Source organism: Bolinopsis microptera, chromosome 2, assembly GCF_026151205.1.
Source record: "Bolinopsis microptera isolate Bmic1 chromosome 2, MBARI_Bmic_1.0, whole genome shotgun sequence".
NCBI classification, from domain to species: domain Eukaryota; kingdom Metazoa; phylum Ctenophora; class Tentaculata; order Lobata; family Bolinopsidae; genus Bolinopsis; species Bolinopsis microptera.
Genome location: NC_087073.1, coordinates 20,684,982 through 20,710,917, shown reverse-complemented (window position 1 = coordinate 20,710,917; position 25,936 = coordinate 20,684,982). Strand labels below are relative to the sequence as shown.

At 41.0% G+C, this 25,936-nt stretch overlaps 3 protein-coding genes across 10 annotated transcripts in view; 1 reads left to right on the top strand and 2 right to left on the bottom strand.

The window, feature by feature from the left end:
• The window catches only part of LOC134811736 (DNA polymerase eta-like), a 56,891-nt gene extending 48,084 nt beyond the window's left edge, over nt 1-8,807 (bottom strand). For 2 of the 3 annotated variants that reach the window (XM_063818770.1, XM_063818771.1), the window contains exon 1: nt 8,796-8,801. The gene's annotated coding sequence lies outside the window, so the exon portion shown is untranslated. Of the gene's footprint in view, nt 1-8,795 lie in introns of all 3 variants that reach the window. The other variant, XM_063818769.1, reaches the window with a different exon arrangement.
• LOC134811735 (uncharacterized) overlaps nt 1-21,749 on the top strand; it is a 32,387-nt gene extending 10,638 nt beyond the window's left edge. Inside the window, exons 13-30 of the mRNA XM_063818767.1 lie at nt 1,128-1,317; nt 1,620-1,822; nt 3,120-3,300; nt 3,644-3,827; nt 5,032-5,185; nt 5,356-5,473; nt 5,575-5,753; nt 6,588-6,802; nt 7,116-7,274; nt 7,885-8,059; nt 11,315-11,502; nt 17,498-17,597; nt 17,763-17,875; nt 18,528-18,708; nt 18,846-18,966; nt 19,094-19,282; nt 19,443-19,754; nt 20,343-21,749. Coding sequence (XP_063674837.1) covers nt 1,128-1,317; nt 1,620-1,822; nt 3,120-3,300; nt 3,644-3,827; nt 5,032-5,185; nt 5,356-5,473; nt 5,575-5,753; nt 6,588-6,802; nt 7,116-7,274; nt 7,885-8,059; nt 11,315-11,502; nt 17,498-17,597; nt 17,763-17,875; nt 18,528-18,708; nt 18,846-18,966; nt 19,094-19,282; nt 19,443-19,754; nt 20,343-20,421 — 3,041 coding nt within the window. The 3' untranslated portion in view covers nt 20,422-21,749. The remainder of the gene's footprint in view (nt 1-1,127; nt 1,318-1,619; nt 1,823-3,119; nt 3,301-3,643; nt 3,828-5,031; nt 5,186-5,355; nt 5,474-5,574; nt 5,754-6,587; nt 6,803-7,115; nt 7,275-7,884; nt 8,060-11,314; nt 11,503-17,497; nt 17,598-17,762; nt 17,876-18,527; nt 18,709-18,845; nt 18,967-19,093; nt 19,283-19,442; nt 19,755-20,342) is intronic.
• On the bottom strand, nt 8,373-15,006 carry LOC134811737 (serine/threonine-protein kinase prk-2-like). Of its 6 annotated transcripts, none has more exons than XM_063818776.1 (4): nt 14,796-15,006; nt 9,936-10,195; nt 9,445-9,802; nt 8,373-9,299 (listed from the first exon to the last, which is right to left on the bottom strand). In XM_063818776.1, exons 2-4 carry the CDS (start codon nt 10,185-10,187, stop codon nt 9,022-9,024), a joined length of 888 nt encoding a protein of 295 aa, XP_063674846.1. In that variant the 5' UTR covers nt 10,188-10,195; nt 14,796-15,006; the 3' UTR covers nt 8,373-9,021. The 6 variants fall into 6 exon arrangements, with proteins under 6 accessions (XP_063674846.1, XP_063674847.1, XP_063674844.1 ...); XM_063818777.1 differs by lacking the exon at nt 14,796-15,006 and adding an exon at nt 12,109-12,649; XM_063818774.1 differs by lacking the exon at nt 14,796-15,006 and adding an exon at nt 11,804-12,061.
• Nucleotides 21,750-25,936: the final 4,187 nt, after the last annotated feature.

Genomic DNA, 25,936 nt, shown 5'->3' with positions numbered 1-25,936 from the left:
CACCGCTCTAAATCGCAGCCCTCAGTTGGGGTTTTTCTTGTCGTCAGACGTGACAGTAACTCACCTACTGTCACCTGAAAATTTAAATCGGCTCCGTTTTTATGCCAGCCTGAATGACAAAATTATAACTGCTTCTCCTATTGGAAGTCCGCCCCCCCCCCCCAGTATGTGACCAGGGAAAGTTTCGTGTAATACAAACTCTCTCAGTAGTAGAAGGTTTAGTAGTAATCAAGATGCTTTTGTTTGACATTTTTGATGTTTTTCGAATCAAACATCAGCATTACATATTTATAACTTTAGCATTTTATTTATTTTATTTATTTACATATTTATTCATTTTATCTCATGCTAGGACCAGAATAAAATCTATCCTCGTCATATTGAACCTATTGAACACTTTAGAAGCGTGTATCTTCACATTCATCACGCCATATTGGGAGAGGGGACCACTTCCTTGGTTGGGCCAGTCTATAGTAGTATTGCCATTTCTTGTTCTGTATCCCATGGGGCTAAACCGGGTGGGGCTATCGAGGTCTGATATTCACTTCTTTTTGGAGAGTTAAGTGTTCCAGAGTTTGACAGACTTTACAGAAAAGTTGTATGACAGCTGCACAAGCTATTATGAATTATGATATGCAATATTCAGATTACTACAATGTAAAACTTTATCAAACCAATTTTTAAGATCTACAGTATTAACACCTTGTCAGATCGTAGTACTAAATAATTGCTTAGAACAAATCGTTATACCCAGATTTATATAATAATCTTAAAGTATGTCCTTTGCGTAACTTCTTGACCTCTGTAGACCATTCTAGTAAAATTAATGATATGTAACGTTGATGGTAACACTTGTCACTTATACCTTATTTAGATACTCCACAAGGTGTTATTGATCGGCTTTGCACTTTCCTCGTACTCCGCGAACTATCTCTTTAGCTTATTTAACAGTTCAGAAGTAAGAGTCTTCACGGTCTTCACGGTCATCACGCCACATATAACCCAGCTGGAGTCTTTAACCGAATTTTGTTGATTAAATTCAAATCCATGCTTGAAATTTAAGTGAAAACTTTCCAGAATTTCCACAATTACTTTATCTTTGCCCTCAACCCCTAAACCTACCCCAGGTCCCAAATGTATGAGTGAAGACTTTACCACTTGGTCAATTCGGGACGAACTGAAAAGTACGGAATGTGTTTTGGGTAAAGATACCAAGTATGAGAGGAAGAAACCTACCTCTCACTGTTACATTGGCTCGGATTACGTGAGGTTTACTGAGGATAAACCTTGTCCCTGTCAAGCTAGCGATTTCGAGTGGTAAGAGATGCGAGAATATAAATATATTATATGGATTTGATGAACAGGTGTGCTTTAGATTCCTTACATTATCTAGAGAGATCATGCGACACTTACAGCACTTTCAAGTTGTTCTAGATCTATTTAACATTGTGGAGTATTTGTTTGTTGAGTGAACAGCTGGCTATGCCAATATAAATATGACAAACAATAAAGCTTGGTAGTTGCTATAGAACAGGTGTTGTTCGCAAAATACCGGTCATTGATTCCAAAAGCTGTAACTTTCGAAATCATTTACCCCTCAATTTACACAACTACTTCAGCGATTTCCTGTACTACAGAGAGAACGCAGGTGACCCATGTGTCATGATGGATGGCGTCCAGGAGGATTGGTTCATACCGGGTGATTGTGACCCTGGTACCTTCTACAATAGAAGTATGGGGTACATTAAGATTGAGGGAGATATGTGTACTGGTGGGGAGGAGGCGATATTCTCTTACAAGAAGACAAAGTGTCCTGACTCTAGTGAGTTCCTTTCTTTACGGATAATTAAGTGGTCGGATTCTACGAAATTATGGTGCCACCCTCGATAATGATCGGTGAATCGTACTAAATGGGTATTTAAGCATATTTAAGCGACGAAACTGAACAGTTACAATTCATTGAGGGACAAAAGATCCGTCACAACTAAAATGTTGTGCTAACGTAGCGCGCTGCACTGGTGTAATCATCACGCAGCAATAAAACGCGCATTTGTAGAATTCATTTTCATTAATCAAGTTCCGACTACACAAACAAGTAAACAGTGTTGTGCATGGTCCTTGGCATCGGTCTCACACGCGTCATCAATCATGAGGGCTGAAGAATTCATCATATCCTACGTATTGAACCTATTGAGAGGTTTAGAAGTGGGCATCTTCACGGCCATCACGCAATCTGCGGGACATCTCCTTGACTGCACCAGTCTATTATCGAGTTAGAGTTTTCTGCACTGTATCCAGGAGTAGGGGGCTTGTCTGGAAGGGTGTCTAGGAAGTTTCCAAGAGATGTCTTGAAGCTTACCAAAGTCTTGAGTATTGACAATTTTGGGGTGAACATTCCAGAGTCTTCCAGCTCTCACTACAAATGAGTGGTCGTAGGTGGAGCGTGCAGTGGCTAATGCTTTTTTTTGTGAGAGAAGGGAGTATAACTTTAACTCCCAGTGTGGCATTCTCTCTGAACTGTACATCTAGGTCATTTGGACATACCCTGAAGAACTTTCTACAGATGTATGATGGTGGAGCGTTCTCTGCGTCTTTTTCAGGGATGTAAGTTTCAGTTCCTTCAGTATATTCCAATAGTCGGTGTCTTTGAGCCCTATAATCCGTCTAGTGAACTGGCGTTGTATGCTCTCGATAGACTGGATATCATAGATCTTGTTCAGATTCCAAAGCGGAAAGCAGTACTCCACTCTGGACCTTATCAGGGATTTGTAGAGCTGGAGCATAACAGGTGTTGTCCTGTCTTTGAATGCTCCAAGATGCCATCTGACGTGCCTTGTCAACCATGATATTGATATGTGGTGTCCAAGAGTAATCATCAGACATGTTGACTCCTAGGTCACACACTAGTGGGCTTCTTTCTATGACTGATCCATTTGGAGAGGTGCAGTTTGTGATGTCACTCATAAATGGCAGCTCCTCTGAAAGTGATTTAGAGGCCGGTGTTCTATAGGAACACGATCAAACTTGTTTTCGTGTAGTTTCATGTTGATGATATGATTATGTTAATAAGAATTATTAGTTATGTCCCAAGCCATCCATTAATCTGATGAATTTTCCAGATTTGACAGTTATCATAGCCGTCTCCCCGGCTAAAGCTGTAAAGAAAGGAACTGCAGTTACATTCACCGCTGTTTCGGACGACTTTATGGAGGACGTTTACTTCCTCTGGTACATAAGCGATAACACTTCTTTCTCCGGCATTGGAACAAGCGGGCAGACATTCACCAACACTTTCCTAAAGTAAGTCTAATTCTTTCCCAGCGGCGGTAACCTTCTTCTAGCCCTAGTACGTTTTGCTCCAAAGCCTCGTGCCCCGGTAGGGTTAGGGTTTAAGATAAGAGTTTTACAGCACGAGATTCGGTGAAATATCTTTTCAAAGTTTATTATTTTCTGTACAATAAGATTGATCTCATTCACATGAAAGTGAGTGAAACACCTCACATTCCACATCCATCTCACACAACACATCAAAGTGGGTGACCGCTCACATTTTATATAAAATTGATATGTGACCCCCTGTAACCCCTTCTTGGAAGATATGCTTGTTTCTCACATAAGTTATTAACCTGCCCCTTTTTTCTAGGTCCGGTGTGTTTGTAATAACATTAACAGCTAACAATGGCGCTGGACCTGTAGTAGCCATGGAAACTATTCAAGTGGACGATCCTATTACTAGTCTGCAATTGCAGTACGAACCGGTGGATCCTGCCATTGGGGAGGGCATGATATTTATTGTAACTACTGACGATGACTCCAAGGGAATTGACGTAAGTCTCTATTTACATGTTGCTTCCATACTATACTTATTTGAGCTTCCTTTTGAAAGGCAGAAGAATCCGGAAATGCTTGTAGGAAACATAGAATTTGGCAAAATTTAGACTTTTTGTTGTTTCATATTGCACGCTCTTAGGTTTTATCACAATCACGGATTTACCTGGCCGGATACTCAACTCAAATTCCGTGATTCTTGGCATTATAATAAAGAATTAAAAACTTCAAGGTCCTGGAATTCTTTTAATTTGAAAAAGTCGCCCTATTGCAGAGCAATATTTCAAATTTCCCTGCTGAATTAAACGGTTAAAAACACAATGATTAAAAAGATATTGTTGTAGAGCCAGAGTGTCCATAAAACAATATTTTTGTTTATTCATTATTTTTAACCGTTTACTAATAGATGGTCTGGCCACCAAACCATCTTCCTACTATTCTAGAAGCGTCAAACTAGGAAATCAGTAGTTTTCCTACATGATCCCAATGTTGGTTTATTAATATATGTGACAACACGACTTATTAGTTATTATGTATTTCAGTAGCACAATAAAATTTTTAAAAACGGCGAATATACTTGCATTGCACAATGTAAATTGTGCATTCATTAAGAATGAATCAACTAATTAGATATTCTCGGCCTTCAAAAACGACAGAAATTAGAATCCCTCTGGAATTAATAATTACTACGGCAACAACTACGCGAAAAAGTCTTCTAAAATCATGGGTGATTCTATAAACCACGTAGGTTAAGCCGCTCAATTTTAACGGTTTTTTTTTCTATAATATTTAGAGCTAAATAGGGGGGGAGCCAAGTATATTTTTGTAGATATTTGGATAATGTCATCCACTTTTTTCGTGAATTATCCATTGACAATAATCTACGAATATCTAAATTTATCTACAAAAAATGTATATCTCAAATATGTGCCCAGAAATTCTACTGAATTTTTGGAGATAAATGTATAAATTTGTAGAATTTGTAGAATTTTCGTGAATTATCCATTGACAATAATCTACAAATATCTACATTTATCTACAAAAAATGTAATCTCAAATATGTGCCCAGAAATTCTACTGAATTTTTGGAGATAAATGTTTAAATTTGTAGAATGTCATCCACTTTTTTCGTGGATTATCCATTCTACATTAATCTACAAATATCTACTTGGCTCCCCCTCTAAATAAGTGGGTCCCTTTCAGATAAGCAGACTGAACTACCACTGGAGTACCGGGACAGACTCTTACCTTCCCATCCTCCTCACAACCTTCAATGATCCGGGCCGGCAGAGCGTTACTGTAACCGTTTCCAATTCTATCAGCTCCAAAAACTTTACTGTCAATTTCGTGGTTAACGGTTCGTATCATTTTTGTATCGCCCGATATTCGTTCCGTGAAGAATATTTTTCTCGTCTGTGATCTGAAGTTTTGCAATGTCCCTGGAAAATTCAACGTTTAGTTAAACATATCCGAGAAACATTTTGATAATCACCTGGAAGTCTGATCTAATATTTGTGCTTTCATCAGATTTGACGGTGAGCAATATACAAGCGATACCAGTCAGTCATTCCAGTATACAAGTGTTGTGGGACCCGCCAGTACTCCGACCTGGCCTCGTCTCCGCTTACACACTCAAATACAGAGGGTGAGTCACATATACTCACACACATACAAAGTACTGAAGTACTCACACTCCTGATTAATCACATTTTTAATGACATCAAATATTAACCACTCTTATCTCAGGGTCAATGATGACCAGTGGCACAGGGTATCAGTTGGAGGTTACAACGTAACCCAGACCAACTACCAAGTAAACGGTCTGGAGGATGGGGCTCAATACCAGTTTCTAGTGGTTACTACCAGTGCTGGCGGAGCTTCCAGCGAGGAGAGTAGAGTCCAGTCTGCCACTACCTTGCCTCTCAGTAAGTTCCACCCTTCTGTAATATGTGACATTTTATCTATACAGTAAAACCTCTCTATACCGGGTACCTCTCTATACCGGGTACCTCGATATACCGGGCCTCTTCCTTTCCCTCAAACTCTGTGGTGTGACATTTTTTCTATATCTAATTGAAAGTTTCGTTAATTTATTATTGTCAGAACTATTGTGGGTAGGTAAGAGAAATAGCGCGAAGCGTGTAAAGCCTATTATATCATATATCATGAAACACAGATGTTAATACATTCGTGTACACGCCTCCTCCTACTATCAATACTTGCAAATAAGAGAAACCTACTGATCAGTGATTATCGGACTCGATCTGTACACCTCAAATCCTCGCACAGATATTTAGGAAATAAATGTCCATATAAGGAATGGAATGAAGTGCATTTGGTGATGAATTCTAATCTTGAAATATTTGGGTAAATTATTAGACGTAGGCAAGGTTTTATCTTAGCCTCTGAGTCCCACTGACGACTTCCTGCAATATTCACCAAGCCGATTATTAGTCGATCGGGATAGCTGGAAATTTGCGTACTCTAGAATATACTGCGTTTCTGCAACAACAAAAAAACTGCAGTTAATCAACCATCCTTATTCTGTGATTTAGATAAGGATAATTGTAATCGAAGACATAAAATATACAGTTTTTATGTCCCCAATTATTCAATTTGATCCTATTTTTCTTATCTACATTCTACATCCTCTCTTTTCAGCCCCTGACCCTTCAAAAAAACCGTGTACAACAAAATGTTTCATTAATAAATCACATACAGTACGTCGTGATATTTTCTAAAATCATTCCCCTACTCAGATAGCCTGAATCCAGCGACCCAAGTGAGCGCCATTCCCTCCGGAAACAAAGCAACTATTACCTGGACCTCCCCCGGGGGAACTGTTAAGAACTTTGTAGTGCAGTATTGGATGAGTGATAGGTTTAATGAGATGAAGATCAGTGCAACTGGTGACCCTTCAGTTACCACAGTTTCTCTAAAAAGTCTTGTGCCAGGAGCTCCCTACACCGTCAGGGTAATTTCAAAATTTCCTAATTTCTTATCTCTTTCAGTTCAATACCATAGTATCTCCCTCGTCCGTGTAATGATGATAAAACATGGGTTAGGCTGCTATAATAAGCTCACCGTAGCCTCTGTCGGGCTTGATAACAAGAAAAAGGCCGTTAACAATCAACACTTCAAAAATGCCATCTATGATATGAATTTATGTTCACGGCTCGCGCCCTGCTCACACCTGCTCACACCTTGGTCACACTCCGATCACACCCAGACTCACACCTCGACTACTCAGATGGTGTGCAATAACACCCCACCCCTCTCTCTCTCAGGTCTTGACACAATATCCCAACAAAGTTGAGTCCTACTCGGAGCCGGTTAACTTCCAAGTGGAGGGGCGGGATATGGAGGAACTAAAGGAGGTCCGAGGCTACTCTGTTAATAGCACATCTGTTGTTATCGTGTGGGACAGACCTGCCATTCCAGTCGATGTAAGGATACACAATATTTATATTATAAACATTATCTATTTATAAGTTCAGCACAATAAACACATGAGTGTCTGAGTCTATGGTAATAAAAATTAAAGGGCCACCCAAAATATGGCTATCAGCCTAAAATGCCAAATGGCCACCGTCAGGGAAGCCCAAGGTGGCCAGCTACGTGCCATCCCAGTCAACGCACGGCTTCGTCTCCACAGCATTCCCACTTATCACAATAACAAACACAGTAAAGGCTTGCCTGACGTCAGTCTGAGTTTCGGTGCGTCAATTTCTGACGTTGTGTCTTTAGATAGTATTTGGCTGTTTCCTGAAAACAAACTGAATAGTTGCATTGGAATCTTGGGGTTGTTTTGTTGCGTCAACTGGACGGTTAAACAGCACAAGCTTTTAACACACACCTCTCAGTTTGTTACGTGTCGTGTTATGAATTAGGATTTTATGACCTTCCGGAGCTGAACTATTTCCTGTGAATACTGTGATCATATCATGACGTTACCCTGACCTGTTTAAGCAACACACATTTTTCTAACTCCGTCTGTTGAAATGTGTACAATAACTTCCTACACTCCTAGTTCTCTCTAACTTCACTCACTCTCAGGGCTACAACGTGTATAATGCGACCAGTAACACCCTGGTTACGACAGTTACAGAGGACCAGGTTAAGATAGGGGGTCTTCAACCCTACACAGCATACTCCTTCCAGGTGCAGCCTTACTCCAAGGGAAATAGAGGCAAGAAGAGTGACCCGCTGGGCATCACTACTGACGTTGGAGGTAAGCCGCTAATTATTCAGTTCTTTGAGTTGTTTCTCGGGATAAAAATTTGGGAATTCCAGAAGCAGTTTTGTAATTGTTGAAGTCGGAATTTGTATTAGCAGGGGTTTATTAATGGCTTCCTATCTCCTTTGGTTGTCTTTTTACCGCTCTGATTGATTTGCACGTGGGTGTAATCAATTATGCAAAAATTCGTGAATGTAAAAAATCCATGAATGTCAAGAATTCTTGAACTCGCTATATATTATTTGAATTGCTATTCGTAGATTATTTTACATTTATTAATGTTTGGAGAGTCAAAAATACAGGTATATTCAGTAGGTTATGTGTCAAAGCACATAAATAAAGCATTTTTATCAGAATCCAGAATCTCGATAGAACGAAAATAATAATAAATATGAGATCCAGAAATAACGGAACATTTAATTTACAATAATTAGTATTTATAAGTGATCTCACTGCACCATTTAAGTTTGAAACAGCATTATTATATATGTTTTGCATATATCAATGATTTAAAATATTAAGGAAGTTCTCTGATGTTGTTTAAGTTGTCTGATACAATTTGACTTCATTAAGATTCACAGTTTTAAGCCACAAAAAAAGATGACCTAGATATGAAACTGCTCGTTATGAAGCCTTTACGAATAATGATAATAACACCATTAATATACATTTCCATGATAATATCATGTTTAATTATCGTATCTCACTTTCACGAAATGAGATAAAACACAACAAATTATTTCCCTCAAATAAAGTCTTTAACTTTAACTTCTTTTCAGTATCTCTCAATCTTCGATTAAATCGACAATTTAAAAAGCAACTTGTTGGACATTCACAGTCTTACAAACAACAACGTTGCACTTCATTACTCCTGAATGGTATAATTTCTTCTGCTGACACATCTTCAATATCTTATTTAATCCTCTTCACAGTCACGGATAAATTAGTTGTCTCTCTCAGTCCACATGTAACCACTCAAACTCTGCGATCTCGTCCAACTTCCACCTTTGTTCAGGGTCTTTCACCAAACACTTCTCCACAAACTCCTTCAGTCCACCATCGTCTGGGTTGAGCCAGTTAATGGTGTCGTGTGTTTTGACATGTTCCCTGTTAACGAAGGGGGGTCTCCTGTTCAGAAGAATGTAAGCCAGACACCCTATTGACCAAACGGTCCCTCCGTCCGGTGTGTAGCAGCTACTTGAGTAGAACTCGTAGGGAATGTAGATGTCTGTACCTGGGAATTAGATTTTCGTTAGAAATTCAAAACCCTGGCCCTTATCAGTCTCGTTCTAATTACGTTCACGACTCCAATCACGATTAAACTTTTAAAAGCACTTTGCGATAAAAAAGGACTGTTAAATTACGTGTTATGTGCCCACCTTGAATGTGATTGTAAGTTTGCTCAGGAGTAATCCTTGAAGCGGACCCAAAGTCGAGAAGCTTGACATGTTGCGTCTCTGGGTTGTAGAGCAGATTCTCGTCCTTGATGTCCCTGTGATCCACTCCCAGCTCAATAAGGTTTTGACACGTCCTGATCACCTGTCTTAGGATCGCTCGCACTTCCGTCAGAGGCAGCTTCTTGATTGCGATGTTGTAGTCGAAGAGGTCGAGGTATCCCGTCAGGTACTCCGTAACCAGGATCCAGTGTCCTCGTTCCAGGTACGACTCCACTAGTTGCACTATGTTGTCGTGGGGTTGAAGGGCCTCCCAGATTGTTACCTCGTCCGGTACCCACATCTGAAGATATTTGGGGTCAGTAATTGTTGGAGAGTGGGGTGCTACTTCCTTATAAACCGATATCACGGTAAATATAGATTATAAGATGATAGGCCAGAATACATTACTCTCTAAGATTCAGCCCTGAAGTTACCTGTCTTGCAGTGCACCAGGTTGTTCTCCTGCATCTTGCTTGTGGTACTATCTTAGCAGCGAACCTCTTGTTGTCGGCTCTGCGTGCCACCAGGAACACTGTACCGTATCCTCCGGACCCCAACTTGCGGACTACATAGTACTTGTGGTAGAAGGTGTTCTCGGCGGGTCCTCTGGGAAGTTGCTTCCTGATCTTGTCGGCTCTCCACGAGAAGCAGTTGGATGATAAGTATTGGGCTACTGTCTCTAGCATCTTGGTTTCTGAAATAATTAAATGGTTAGTGGCTGTAAATCTGAAATGTGTTTAAGCGATCCAATTCGGGTCTTATAGAGAACTTTTTAAAGAGAAGATTGTTTGCACCTATAACACAATCAGCTTAAAAGGAACTTTTTATATCTTTGCAATGGTATTTGAACTTTGGTGGTTGGATATTTTATGATGGCGAACAAAAAGATAGTGATATTGTCAACTACAAGAAGTAGCACCTGACATACTCTGTCCTCAGATCAGTTGGTCAAGCGGCAGCTGATATGCCTTCAACTTTTCCTAAGTAAGAATGATTAAAACTGAGTAAAAAAAACGTACCATAAATCTAAGTCGAATAACGAATTTCCTCTAATGAACTTCAAGTAAGCACTGTCATATGAAGAAAGCAGATGAGTGATAGAGACATATGGTAGAATATTCGTACATCGGGAGAGAGAGAGAGAGAAAAACGTATCCTATCGCAGCAGGATGAGAAATAATGGTTTCATAGAAATTCTACCAGAATATTTAAACCAGCTGTACCCAGAATCTTATCTCAAATTTCAGTTGCTCGTGTCTTCCGGTATCGTGTATTACTTGTACCTGATTATATTTCTCTAATTGGATGAAAAAGAAGCTGGGTACGCCGTACGTGCAGGACTGGCCTCAAGAAACTGGTTTGAATTCCATCTAATTGTAACTTAGATCCTAAACAATAATATCATAACTCGGTAGATAAACGATAAGCCTCGGCTGGTTAACAATCTGATCAGGTTTGAGAAAGCCAGGACTCTTTATCTAAATTCCCCAAATTTAATTGTATGTGCACTTCTTAGGTTGTATGTGTGTATTTGGATGTCTTAGCAGGAAGAGGGAATAATCCGTTTAAAAGTTCTCAAGTAAACTAAATCAAATCAGTACTCAACAAAATCCTCAGCTGTTTCAAGAGTTCTAGGCTTCACAAGAAGCTTGCTTATCTTGACCAAAAATTATCGTTTACTCGTCTTGAGTCAATTGAATATCTACAGTTAATACAGTTGGAGCTTGCAAAGGAAACTGCAAGAAACAGAGCAACGAAAACGTCATGGCTATTAAACGTTAACTCGATTATAACCCATGATATTGTTTTTCAGTACCAGGAGCAGTGAAGCAGCTAGAATGTTTCCAGAAGAGTGGTCTGGCAGTGCTGACATGGCACAAGCCTGACAGTCCCAACGGTCCCATCTCTAAATATTTGATATACTATGACGACGACGATCTGTCTGGATTAGGAATACCAAGCTACGTTAACTCAGATCAAGTCTCACTGACGCTGCCCCAGGTCAGTGGAGAACATGTTTCATAGTGATTTTAATCGCCACGTGACTTCTATTGAACTGAAAGCTTTATGATAAGAATGTTGGGCTGAAAGCTTTGCGATAAGATAATTGCTTGAGTCTCACGCATCTCGGAAATACCAGTCATTCAAGATAAAATATTCGACTATTCAACACGAACAGTAATATCTAGTGGAATAATATGACCGCACAAAAATAGAAAAATGCAAAGATAAGAATTATCCTGGGAACAGTTTTCTGGTTAAAATGGAATGAAAGTCACCACTACAAGCAAAGTTAACTCACCTTGCCACATTCCAAAGCAAGCTTGAGGCATTGTATTCGAAACTTTCGAGCACAGTGCGAAAAGAAAAACACAAAAGAATTTTAAACCTCGCGATAAACAGTGGTTTTCACCGCATTTTACTGGCTCAAGCTACTTGACAAATTATCAAACTATTGATCTGTGAAAATAAATGGCTTATTGCTGGGCGGATAACTAAGCTGGTGTTGTGTCTTACACACAGTTAAATAAAGTGCCGTGGTTTAGATCTACAGCACGATCTGTTAGTGTGTTAGAGCTAGATGTATTCAATATAATATAATAATACCTTTACTTGGTGATTAGTCTTTAGTAGTCTTCTCCAGTTAACGGGTTATAACAAAAGAGAGTCTTCAAAAAACAAAGAGCTAGGTCTCACTAGATTGTTAACGAAGGTAGGTTTCACGGTCACACACACACGCAACAGCAACGAGAAGAAATGTAGGAAAGTGAGAAATGCAAGCACAAACGGGCGTTATAAGGGTTTATTCCTGTGAGCTCGTTGAAATGCAAAAAGGGATTTTCCGGAATGCTAAATGTACTAGGGTCGAGGTGGCGGAGTTAAAACATGTTGGTATTCAACTATTTGCTCTCATAACTATTACTCGGAATCTAACACGTTGTCAGGAAAGGCTGCAAATTCTTTGTAATGGGTCGACAAAGTGAACAGTTTTACGACGACAGATGCTATTTTTAAGCTGGTGGGTTGAGTTGGAGGGTTGAGCATCTGACGGAAGTGTCACGCCGTGTGACGGAAGTGTCACACCGTGTGACTTGTTCATTTCCAGCCAGTTAGCATCCGTCATGATGAATTGGTCATAAAAACCAGTAAGTATTTCTGATGTAGTTCCGATCTTTGTAAGCGGTTCACTGAATCTCTTCTCTGATTCTTGGAAATAATTACTCGGGTTATGGTCACCTACTAAGAAAGCGGCATGCGTCACTAAGCGATGGGATTTTGATACTAATGTTATTGCATAATTATCATAATAGAGTAAGAAAACATTCACTTGGGTACTTGCCAGCACTTGCCATACTGCCTTTATATCCTTAACTCACACCATCATAGCAGCTATAACTCAATCAGTTTATAAAGGAACTGCATATTATTGTAATGGTAGATGACCAAGGACTAAAAGCCGGGACGGTAGTTTGACTTCTTGTTCCTTTTGTCCTGATTGGTACAGAGCTGGAATAGTATTTCTCAGAATTTTACTACAGAGGAAGTTGTGCTGGGTATTATAGGAAGTTGATTAATGTGAACATAGAGGTAAATATGTAAATAAAATCACGCAACCTTCATTTTTAAGTAAGTGGTAGTGGTAACTGGTAACCTACCTGGAAACTTACATGGTAGATGATTTAGTGAACTTAAAATTATGATGCATTCAGTTACATCCTGAATAAAGGTTCAAGAGCCAAGACAGAAAATGGTCTCGTTGGCCATGTATTAAGATAATCCTAGTGATAAAGACCGCAAAAATTGAATTGCATCTTGTTGAGAAACCATAAAAAGAGTTATCTTAATTATTTTAATTTCCGGGATGAAATAAACTTTTTTAATAATTTCAATTTCCAACAACTCCTAAACAATTTCCTAGCTTCCGTTTGCAATACGATGTACCCTTATAATAAGGCACCTAGTTCAACAGCTGCTTAACAAAATATAAAACTTTAAAATTACTTTGATTTAAAAGATATTTAAAAACGTGCACTTTAAGCACAACTTTGGTATTTGTCGACATGTTTGACTGTGTTAGTTTGTGTCAAAACTTTACAAACTCTAAAAATAGAGGATTTCTTGAGAAATTCTTCTCGTTATACCTCTGCTGTCAACGCAGTTGTGAAAAATTGTTTGAGTTCCGGATTCTTGCCGGACTGATTAGCTGCAATTATCTTTACCGGTAAAAGCTAATTATAGCTCATGTCCGTAAAACTTGGTTGCTAAAACTATAGGCATTATAGATTTGGGGGAAATTGGGCGACTGGGTAAGGCCTCCTCTACACAGCATCTGTATGGCTACCATACTTCCTTTATATGGCCACCATATACGACTTCTATACTGCCACTTTTGGGCAACTAGCTATCAAAGGCAGGGCGAGAGGAAAAATAATAATAAATTATCGTTTTTGCAGAATTTATTATTTTTTTCAGACTTCAGATCATCTTGAGGATAAGCTGTTTACTGTAGTTAAATTCCAGCGGAAATCTTATTTCAGATATAATGTAGAGCTAACCAAAATCTAATTCACTGATTCTTGTTAATTGAAAGGTGCACGTACTGCACGTACTGGAGCTTAGTAGGTCTCGCACAACTTCCTCCTCGGAATAGTGAAAAGGAGACTGAAGTCTCGGTTACGAATTTCCAGTCAAACTTTCATAAGGAAAATCTGACACACTTTAATTGCCGAACTACAGCGAATCTTCTTTTCCACCCTAGTCCTCGTAGAGGCCGTGTTAGGGGCCGTTCCCATATTACGTAATCAGCCGAGGGGGAGGGGGTTTCCAAATGATTACGCTAGTGTAATTTTGACACAATAGCTATGTGTAAAACTGATTACGGAGGGGAGGGGAGGCCGCGGTTTAAAAATTGTCCTAAAAGTGATAACGTCATATTATGTGAACGACCCCTTATGGCTTTGTAATTACTATAAACTATAAAGGCCCGATATTATTCTGACTGCTAACCTTGATACTCAAATACCTTTTTACTCAAAATACTCAAAGTAAAAACGATTATTTCTTGATTTGATGCCAGAAAAATAAACCACTTCATTTTTAAACCTTTCTGAGCTGCTTACTTTATAAGTGGTTCTCACGGGACTCAGCTCGGTGAAAACGTCAATGATCGATTTAGGTTTATATTTAAAGCGTGACCAGTTGGATGTTTGTGAATTCAGAGAAATAGCTAATAATTTTAGTCACGCGCAATAAACTAATAAATTCTGAGAAATATGTTTAAAGCTTAAACAAACCTGGTTTAATTGTCAGTTTTAAAGGCTGTTGCTTCCAAAAGGGCTGGGATAAATTAATAGAGTTTTGAGCATGACTAGGCAGTTTGGAGTAGTTCACTCAAAGTTATGACTGCTTGACTGCTAATCTGAACAGCTCAAAACATCCACGAAATAGTACCAACCAACAACACAGAGATAATTATCAACTGAATATTATATAAGATTTATCTGTGTGGAAGTTTTGTTGATTCTGATAAGTAACAAGTTTAATGTATGACTTAACCGCTCGCCTTATCTAACAGAAATACAATTGATAGTACGGTGTGAGTTTGGATGTTTGGTGTGATAATGTAAATTTAACTAATACCATTTTCTATGCACTGAGAAGCTATTTTTAGCTTTTTTCTCACAGGAGATAATCGTGTTCCCTCCCTCCCTCCCTCCCTCCCTCCCTCCCTCCCTCCCTCCCTCCCTTCCTCCCTCCCTCCCTCCCTCCCTCCCTCCCTCCCTCCCTCCCTCCCTCCCTCCCTCCCTCCCTCCCTCCCTCCCTCCATCCCTCCATCCCTCCATCCCTCCATCCCTCCCTCCCTCCCTCCCTCCCTCCCTCCATCCCTCCCTCCATCCCTCCCTCCCTCCCTCCCTCCCTCCCTCCCTCCCTCCCTCCCTCCCTCCCTCCCTCCCTTCCTCCCTTCCTCCCTCCCTCCCTCCATCCCTCCCTCCATCCCTCCCTCCCTCCCTCCATCCCTCCCTCCCTCCCTCCCTCCCTCCCTTCCTCCCTCCCTCCCTCCCTCCCTCCATCCCTCCCTCCCTCCCTCCCTCCCTCCCCCATACCTAAGGTTAATTTTTAATAATCTGAAGAAATTTAGATTCGCAGAAACTTAAATAACGTAATCCTAACTGTCTTATAACTTTTTATCATCCGACATGTCGGATGATAAAAAACATTCTCCCTCCTTCTCTCCCTCCCTTCCCACATACCACATACCTGGGGTACGTGGGCCATGGGGGCTTATCATTCGTAAATTTGTCCCGATGAGGTTATTTTTACGAATGAAGTTATTTTAATTAAATAACCTACGGAAATATAGATCTGCAGAAACCTAAACATTCTGATCCTAATTACCGGATTATGATAAATGAAAACTCGCTAAACCGGTATGTTTGTACCGAGTACCCTGATTCCTATTTCATGTCACAATATTCTGCAAGTTTAGAAAACGAGTCTCTTCAGACTAGTTCCGTAAGGTCATGGCTGGGCTTAATTGCTAAATACGTCGAATGCGGATCCCATAAAGCAAATCTCTGGTCTCCTGCCAGAAACGTTGATATGACCGCAAAGATAAATCTTGAAAAATACTTGGCAACTGTTTTTAGAATTGTTATCAGTCGAAGATTTTATCCACCATAACTCTACTTTCACAGCTTCTGTCTGATTACATTTTTCTTACTTTTTTACGGAATACTTACCTTCGCCTTGAGGTTTTTAAAGATAAGAAATACTTTAGATGTAAACATAAATAAACAAGAATAAGGTTTTAATATTTTAAAATGTACTATAGTATAATATATACTCTATCAATATTCATGTTTAGAAAAAAAGAAAAGGTGCATTTTTTGAATTATTTTCTACTCTACTTTCACAGCTTCTGTCTGATTACATTTTTCTTACTTTTTTACGGAATACTTACGTTCGCCTTGAGGTTTTTAAAGATAAGAAATACTTTAGATGTAAACATAAATAAACAAGAATAAGGTTTTAATATTAAGAGTTTAAATTCCCAAATAGTCAGACTGAGCAGGTTTTAATATTTTAAAATGTACTATAGTATAATATATACTCTATCAATATTCATGTTTAGAAAAAAAGAAAATGTGCATTTTTTGAATTATTTTCTACTCTACTTTCACAGCTTCTGTCTGATTACATTTTTCTTACTTTTTTACGGAATACTTACGTTCGCCTTGAGGTTTTTAAAGATAAGAAATACTTTAGATGTAAACATAAATAAACAAGAATAAGGTTTTAATATTTTAAAATGTACTATAGTATAATATATACTCTATCAATATTCATGTTTAGAAAAAAAGAAAAGGTGCATTCTTTGAATTATTTTCTACAATTCACGATACACAAACCGAAATTCATACAGTGTTTGAATTTCAGTTTGAGTTTTGTGAATAATACACAATGATATCAATCGCCATTTAAATCGAAGTTTAACCTTTATCTAAAAAAGGAAGGTGACAATAACTGTACAGTCACTACAGTGTACACAATTCAGAAATTCATCTAGTTCATTCCCGGAAATTAAGTGGCAACTTATATCCCGGTAGTTGAACCAAATTAATCACGTACGTCGGCGAGATCTAATCTAAATTTTATCTTGATTTTATATTTATAACTTGATAATTAAATTTCGTTGAAACTTGGAAAGATACAAATTATAACAGTTATTATATTAGTGGGCCTAAACGTGGATTGATGAGACTATCTCTAAAGATTAAGTGTGCTAAACATGAGAACATCATGAAATAAATATCTTTAATTTTAACACAACTGGTTTTATCTATAGATGCGGAAACTCGCCAGGTACCCTGCTATGGCTTCACAAATTTCTTATTTCTTGATTAAAATCTTCGTCTAAACAATGCAATTACCATACAATTTTTTATCGACACACTGTTTTGTCATTGAACTTTCAACTAAATATAATAATTTTCAGCTGCCCAAGTTCAAGGCGTACAAGTTCTCAGTTGCAGTACAAGGACCCAAGTACATCTCCACACAATCCTACACTGCTTGTACCGTCGAATCTATGTCAGGTATAACAATTTCCCTTTATTCTGGCTAGTGCTTTAATCTACAGCACACGCCACGACAGAAATATAAAATCACCAATTTTTTATCAGGATAGGAGAGAAAATTGTCAAAAAGCCAACAATCTATAAATCCTGAAACATAATCTAACCACTGATTGTTTATCCCAGGTGCACCAGGCCCTGTAACAGGGTTGTATGTGAAAGAGCGTCACATTGCCTCTCTCGACATCATGTGGAGGCCCCCTATTGACACTAACTCCGCCATCCAATATGAAGTCAGGGTAAGTTTCTTATCTACTTTTTATCTACTTCAGTTCTTTGATGACGTCATCCTGTCTGCAGGTGTTTATCCGATCCACCACACACACCACGGCTACCGTCCCAGTACCCGCGTTTCACCTACTCAACATAGTCTCACTCTTGCACGTGAGATTGTGTTCAACAATAAGCTGAGGGCTAACATTCCCTCTAATTGTGTTAGACGAGTCTTGTTTAGAAAATAGGCTTCGGCTTTGCATGGTCAACTGTTATCGAGAAATTCAATTAAGTGCGTATTGAAACCTGTTTTTCAACAGGTTTTTGGGTCTTCTTTTTCAAAACAGTGCAATGAAATCTGGTTCATTTATTTATTATTTTGTCCTCGAATTGGATAATCGGATTGGAAGTTGCCAGGTATGGTTAAATTGTAGTCATGGGATGCCCTGATAATTAGTGCCATATTCCACAAAGATGGGTTTCTCAATAACAACCATAATGGAACGAACTAAAATATACCCCTTCCTATTTGCAGATCTAGCGTCTGGCCATTTGCCAAAATCAGCACCACTATGTTTATTTTCTTAATCCTCATTTCTCAATAACACAAAAATGAAAAAGGCGGATGAACTTCTCCACTTAATGTCGGTAGTCCTCACTTCAACCCGACTGTTTCAGTACGGAAAGTACGACGGAGAAGTAAGGATCGGAACAGAACACGTGCTGACAACAGACACAACGGCCATCACAATAGGAGACAATGTGTCTCCATCCACCCTCTACGGTATCACTGTTACCGGTAAAAACAACAAGGGTCTCGGGACTCCGTCCCAGCCTATCTTTGCTGTCACCCTCACCCGTAAGTCTCACAATATGATCCTTCATCATGCAGTATTGATGTAAAGATACGTCAACTTGGTTGTGTAGACTTTATGCTTGGTTTTGTATGCTTGTTGTTACACTCGCATATAAAACTGACTTTTATCTCATCTTCAGCCCCTATTGGCAGTATTGAATACGAGTTTAAGTTCCGGGCAGCAGATGTTGACAAAGTTAAATTTGAGAATTTCGCCAACGGTCTAAAAGAGGAAATTGTTCAAGTCACCAAAATCTCAAGGTATTTCATTGAAAATGTTAGAAACAAAATCACCGAAAATTGTTTAAAAATGTCGCCTAAATTTACTTTATTTACTTTCTTAAACCAAGTGCCACAAATCACTACACCGCTAACACTGTCCCACCAGAGACAGACTATCAGGTGTGGGTATAACACACTCAGATGCCTCCGACACTAAAGTATCAGTCTGGATCTCCCCACGTGACACCCCTGATGACAGCGTACAGCCGTCAAGTGAGGCTGTTGTTGCAGCACTGGATGGTAAGGTTAAGAAAATGGAGTTTGTGGTGGGTGTTAGCAAGGCTCTCAGTGGAGGGTAAGTGAAATTAATATACATTTCTGCTAACTGAACTGACTTGTGTTCTTTTTTAGTTTGACCGGAAAAAAATGTTTTTGTAAACATCCCTAAATTGTTTGAACTGGTAGTAACTGTTAAATTATTTGAACTGTTAGTCAGATCTCTCCCCACTCTTCAGAGTTGACCATGTAGCAGCAGCAACAGGCTCTCACCACGACGTAGCGGAGATAGTAATCCCCGGTATCTGCGGTCTCCTCATAGTAGTCCTAGTAGCTGGTCTCCTCTACTACCGTAACAGATATCAGCAGCTCCTCCGGAGGTACTCCTTCCGGAGCAGGTACGCTAATGATGACAATGATGACGTTAACATGATAGAATGTGCCGACGAGCAGGAGGGTATCTCAAGTAGTGATCTGGGTAGAGGTGCCCTCGCTATTTCCAGCGAGGACTCTGTACAGAGACCCAGGGGGATCAAGAACTTCTTTGAGAGGTGAGATAATTCAAACATTTTGTTTTGATGATTCATTGCTACACGTTGTATACCTCTCTCGTGCACGCGTAGCGTGCACTCCGGCCGGCCGGTCGGAGAGAAAGCCTTTTGTGGCCGGAGCGAAAAGGTTGCAACGTTGAACGTTGTGTTCCTTTTTTTCCTTGTCATCCCCTTAAGTTTTAAGATTCTTGCTATAAATGGCTACAGCTAACACTATTAATGCTAAGTACCAAACAACAAGTGGGAGGTGGATCGTTGGTATACCATTAAATCGATTTAACACCGCAATTCCAGTCGCAAGCCTGGGACCACTACTAGCATAGTCACAACATCTACAAAGCTGCCATATAGCCTGACTGACAATTTTCTCGACTGACTGACAATGTTTCTTCTTTTTCCCCATTTAGAATACAAAGATTAGTACATTTTAGCTTATGATTAATATTATATTTTTACCTATAGTTTACCTAGGTCAAATGATTCAGCAAGTTTACTGTAATCTCTGAGTGGGGGTGTTTTGAGATTCAACTAGGTTTATTTAACTAGGTATACTATTAATTTCTGCTCATTAACATTGTTCAACTTCAGGTTTAATTACACACAAAATGATCAAAACGACCCCAATGAGCTGATAGATGATGATGAAGAACATCTCCTACCCTTGTAAAACCCTACCCTCCCTTCCTTTCCAGCTTAAAACTCTGGCAGTTATCAGTCAACGAATATGCTCCATTTTTGTTGAAACTCCAGCGTGTGAAATTGGTTTTCCTATTCAGAATATAATAGTGAAATTTTGTCGTTTGCCCAGGACATGAATATTCTTTTGGGCTATTGATTTTTTTTTCAGAATAAGTGTTAACGTAGTCGAACTATTATATATATGAGCTATTATTTCTTTTGTTCGAAATCTTGGCTGGTCCATCTGAAGTTTGTTCTAGTCCAAGTTCAATGTTAATCTTTCTGACTGTTCAAGTTGTTTTGGTAAGTCAAAGATTGGCAGTGAAACATCGGAACTTGAAGCATCTATCAGTATTGTATCTTGTTTTGAACAAATCAAAGAGCCGACATTTTGAATTCGAAATTTGCTGGCTATTTTTTCTTGTTTTGTAAGAAAGTTCTTGTTATTTGTGCAATATATTTCCCTGTTCAACACTCTTTTTGCTGCGTATCTCATCTTAAATTGGTTAAAGGTTTTAAGATATTTTTAATTTCTTTGATTTCTTCCAATTAAATTATGTTTTTTTTTGCCTGATTTGTAAAGTAAAAATATTTTCAGTATTACTTCGCTGAGTAAATCTGTTCGTTTAGATGGTAAGAGATGAATCATGTATAAATCAAATTTTATTGTTGTATCTGGTCGTCATGTTACAAGTTGGAACCGAAATTTGCGCCAAAACCTATGGCATGACAAAATCAGCAATCGTGGATCGATCGAATGAGTCAGGTTATCTTTTTAAGTGGAGAAATGTGTGACATTTGATTTTCAGTCAAATCGTTAGATTTAGAATACATTGCCGATTTTAGTTAAATGTTATCCACTCGCTATTTTAGTTGATTAATTGATTATTATCGCAAATTGAAATATTGTAAGTGATGATAGAGGAGTGGCATACTTGTTCTTACAAAATATATTTTAAGTTTGCCGTTTGCTTCAGAGCAAGTTTACTACACTTGCGACCTTATACCTTGGCAAATCTAGGGGTATACCGGTGAAACTGAGAATATGATCGCAAATATAGCTACATTAGTGAAGCTTACTATTCGGTTGTATCACGTCGTGACCCCCATTGTCGTTTCACTAAGTGTCACTAGTATCGTGGCCACGATACAGCCGTGCACTCGTGTGCGGCAGGTCTACAACGTATGACAACAGTATTCCATATTCGGTACGTTACGCGAACAATGTCCAAAATCAAGCAGGTTGTCAAGTTGTGTAACTAAGAATTTCAATTGTGATTATGAATTATGATCATATTTCATTTTTGTAAATTTCAACTTTTTGTTTAATTTGTCTCCATGGTTAAAGCCGTCAGCTGTGTCGAACCTATAATGGGGGGGGGGGGGGGGGGGGGGTGTCACGTCCGTCTATGTCCGCTTGTCTCATAGAATCCAAAAAGGACAGGACATAGGCGGACATAGGCGGACATAGACGGACATAGGCGGACATAGGCGGACATAGGCGGACATAGACGGACATAGGCGGACATAGACGGACATAGGCGGACATAGGCGGACATTAATGGACACCTAAATTGCTAAATAAAATGTTCAATTTTTGCTGTCATAGGGGGGATCATGTTTTTTGTCCGTTCGGTACCCTATATTTTCAAAACGGACAAAAATATAGCGACAAAAACGGACAAAAACGGACATAAACGGACAAAAACGGACAAAAATGGAAATAACATTTAGATGCTTCCTCCTCCTACTCTTCCTCCTCCTCCCCCTGGGTCTTCCTGATCTTCCTCAGTCCTCTTCCTCCTCCCCTCCTCAGTCCTCCTCCTACTCCTCCTCCTCATCCTCAGTCCTCCTCATCAGTCCTCGACAGTCCTTCTCCTCCCCAGTCCTCCTCCTCCTCCTGAGTCCTCCTCCTGGGTCCTCCTCCTCCTCTTCATCCTCCTCCTCTTCCTCCTCAGTCCTCAGTCCTCCTCCTCATCCTTTCCTCAGTCCTCCATCCTCCTCCTCAGTCCTCCCCCAGTCCCCCTCCTCCTCCTCCTATTCAGTCCTCCTCCTCCTTCTCAGTCCTCCTCCTCCTCCTCCTCCTCCTCCTCTTCCCTCTCAGTCATCCTCCTCAGTCCTCCTCCTCCTGGGTCCTCCTCCTCCTCTTCATCCTCCTCCTCTTCCTCCTCGGTGCTCAGTCCTCCTCCTCCTGGGTCCTCCTCCTCCTCTTCATCCTCCTCCTCTTCCTCCTCAGTCCTCCTCAGTCCTCCTCCTCATCCTTTCCTCAGTCCTCCATCCTCCTCCTCAGTCCTCCCCCAGTCCCTCCTCCTATTCAGTCCTCCTCCTCCTCCTCCTTCTCAGTCCTCCTCCTCCTCCTCCTGAGTCCTCCTCCTCCTCCTCCTCTTCCCTCTCAGTCATCCTCCTCAGCCATCCTCCTCAGTCCTCCTCCTCAGTCCTCCTCCTCCTGGGTCCTCCTCCTCCTCTTCATCCTCCTCTTCCTCCTCGGTCCTCAGTCCTCCTCCTCCCCAGTCCTCTCCCAGTCCCCCTCCTTCTCCTCCTCCTATTCAGTCCTCCTCCTCCTCCTCCTCAGTTCTCCTCAGTCCTCCTTCTCATTTCTCCTAATTCCTCCTCCTGAGTCCTCCTCCTGAGTCCTCCTCCTCTTCCTTCTGAGTCCTCCTCCTGAGTCCTCCTCCTAGCCCCCCTCTCAGTCATCCTCCTCAGTCATCCTCCTCAGCCATCCTCCCCAGCCATCCTCCTCAGCCATCCTCCTCAGTACTCCTCAGTCCTCCTCCTTCTCAGTCATCGTCAGTCCTCCTCCTTAGTCCTCCTCCTCCTCCTGGGTCCTCCTCCTCCTCCTGGGTCCTCCTGGGTCTTCTTGATCCTCCCCAGTCCCCTTCCTCCTCCCCTCCTCAGTCCTCCTCCTACTCCTCCTCCTCGTCCTCAGTCCTCCTAATCAGTCCTCAACAGTTCTCCTCCTCGAGGAGTCCCAGTCCTCCTCCTCCTCCTGGGGCCTTTTCCTGGGTCCTCCTCCTGGGTCCTCCTCCTCCTGGGTCCTCCTTCTCCTCCTCAGTCCTTCTCCTCCTCCTCCTCAGTCCTCTTCCTCCTCTTCCTCCTCCTCCTCCCTCTGAGTCATCCTCCTCAGCCATCCTCCTCAGTCCTCCCCCTTCTCAGTCCTCCTCCTCAGTCCTCATCCTCCTCAGTTCTCCTCCTCCTCCTCCTAGGTCCTCCTTCTGGGTCCTCCTCCTCCTGGGTCTTCCTGATCCTTCTCCTCCCTCTCAGTCATCCTCCTCAGTCATCCTCCTCAGTCATCCTCCTCAGTCATCCTCCTCAGCCATCTTCCTCAGCCATCCTTCTCAGCCATCCTCCTCAGTACTCTTCAGTACTCTTCAGTACTCTTCAGTCCTCAAAATGTTTGTCCGCTAATGTCCATCAATGTCCGCTAATGTCCAACAATGTCCATCCAAGTCTGCCAATGTCCGTCCAGGTCCGCCAATGTCCGTCCGAGTCCGCCAATGTCCGTCCGAGTCCGCCAATGTCCGTCCGAGTCCGCCAATGTCCGTCCGTGTCCGCCAATGTCCCAAAAAACACGTCCGTTGTCTCATAGAATCCAAAAAGGACAGGACATAGGCGGACATAGACGGACATGACACCCCCCCCCCCCCCTATAATGTTCACGTGAATTTGGGTGAAGCGAGCTGTATAGATCTGGAGGTAGTCAGTATTCTACATTTTAGTACATACATGTATAGTAACTTACTAGTTGTAGAAGTCTTAGTTCTTTATTGTCAGTACCAAGAGCAGCAGTTCTAATACAGGGTGGCCCATAAGTGACTACCCACACGCAACCTCTTAATAACTCACGTAATTCGTCTCCAAATTGCACCAAAATTTCAGAGATTATAGATATGGGTCAAACTTAGATTTCCTGAAAGTTTCGTAAGCCACGCCCAATTACAGTGGGCGTGGCGTGACACTCCCTCTTTTTCACTATTGTCTTCATAAAATGAGAACGCTTTTAGCTAAGAACTCCAAATTTTTTGCACACATTTGGCTTGATAATTGAAAACCTTCCCCCAATGTATATAGTATATATTGTATATAGCCAATTCAGAAATTTTCAGCACATAAGTTTTAGGATGATAATTAATCACTCTACACTCGACTGTCACGTGACTTTTTCAACCCGTTCTCTATATAGCTGGTCCTGAACGACTTTTCGAAACCCTAACCCTCGTCCCTCAATTATCTGATCCCAACCCTAACCCTAACCCAATCCTTAACAAAAGCATATGCTGAAACCCTAACCCTAACTAGAAATTAGACTAACTTCCTTATACGGTCATATCACGTGATCGAAACAGTTTTTCGCCTATATCTCGTCAGGGGAGCATTTTAACCCTATGTCGTGGGGGGTGATTCGGAATCAGCGTCCGAAAATACATCCATTGAAGTTGGTTTCAACTGTCGGGGGCCCTTTTAGAACAATCTCGAAGATCGACTGTAGAGTGATTTAGTACGCTCGTAAGTTTTACCCAGTTAGCAGATTCCCAGGGTTCTTTTGCGATAGTCAAAACAACTAGCGCTGGATAACGCTATCCAGCGCAAAATATAAATGTTCGATAATTGTCGCTATACAGCGCTATTTGTCGCTATACAGCGCTAGTTGTTGCCATCCAGCGCTAGTTGTCGCTATCCAGCGCTAGTTATCGAACTGGATAGCGACAACTAGCGCTGGATAGCGCTGGCCAGCGCTAGCTGACGAGTAATATCGCAAACATTTTGCGCTGGATAGCGCTGGCCAGCGCTAGCTGACGAGTAATATCGCAAACATTTTGCGCTGGATAACGCTATCCAGCGCAAAATATAAATGTTCGATAATTGTCGCTATACAGCGCTAGTTGTCGCTATACAACGCTAGTTGTCGCCATCCAGCGCTAGTTGTCGCTATCCAGCGCTAGTTATCGAACTGGATAGCGACAACTAGCGCTGGATAGCGCTGGCCAGCGCTAGCTGACGAGTAATATCGCAAACATTTTGCGCTGGATAGCGCTGGCCAGCGCTAGCTGACGAGTAATATCGCAAACATTTTGCGCTGGATAGCGCTGGCCAGCGCTAGCTGACGAGTAATATCGCAAACATTTTGCGCTGGCTATCGATGGCTATCGCTTAGCGCTAGTTGTCGCTATCCAGCGCTAGTTGTCGCTATCCAGCGCTAGTTATCGAACTGTTTTCTGCGATGGCCAGTTGCGCTTGCCATCGCAAAGTATCGGGTGCGACAGTGTCGCATAGCCAGCGACAACTAGCGCTGGATAGCGACAACTAGCGCTGGATGGCTACAACTAGCGCTGGATGGCGACAACTAGCGCTGGATGGCGACAACTAGCGCTGGATAGCGACAATTATCGAACATTTATATTTTGCGCTGGATAGCGTTATCGATCCAGCGCTGGATAGCGACAACTAGCGCTGGATGGCGACAACTAGCGCTGGATAGCGCTAGTTGTCGCCATCCAGCGCTATTT

What these genes read in the sequence shown, in the direction of transcription:
- LOC134811737 (XM_063818774.1), bottom strand. Translation starts at nt 11,834, where the DNA reads ATGCCTCAAGCTTGCTTTGGAATGTGGCAAG. An exon ending in TTGCTTTGGAATGTGGCAAG is followed by an intron (nt 10,196 to 11,803) that starts GTGAGTTAACTT and finishes TAATTATTTCAG; the next exon opens with AAACCAAGATGCTAGAGACA. An exon ending in CCTGGTGCACTGCAAGACAG is followed by an intron (nt 9,803 to 9,935) that starts GTAACTTCAGGG and finishes AAATATCTTCAG; the next exon opens with ATGTGGGTACCGGACGAGGT.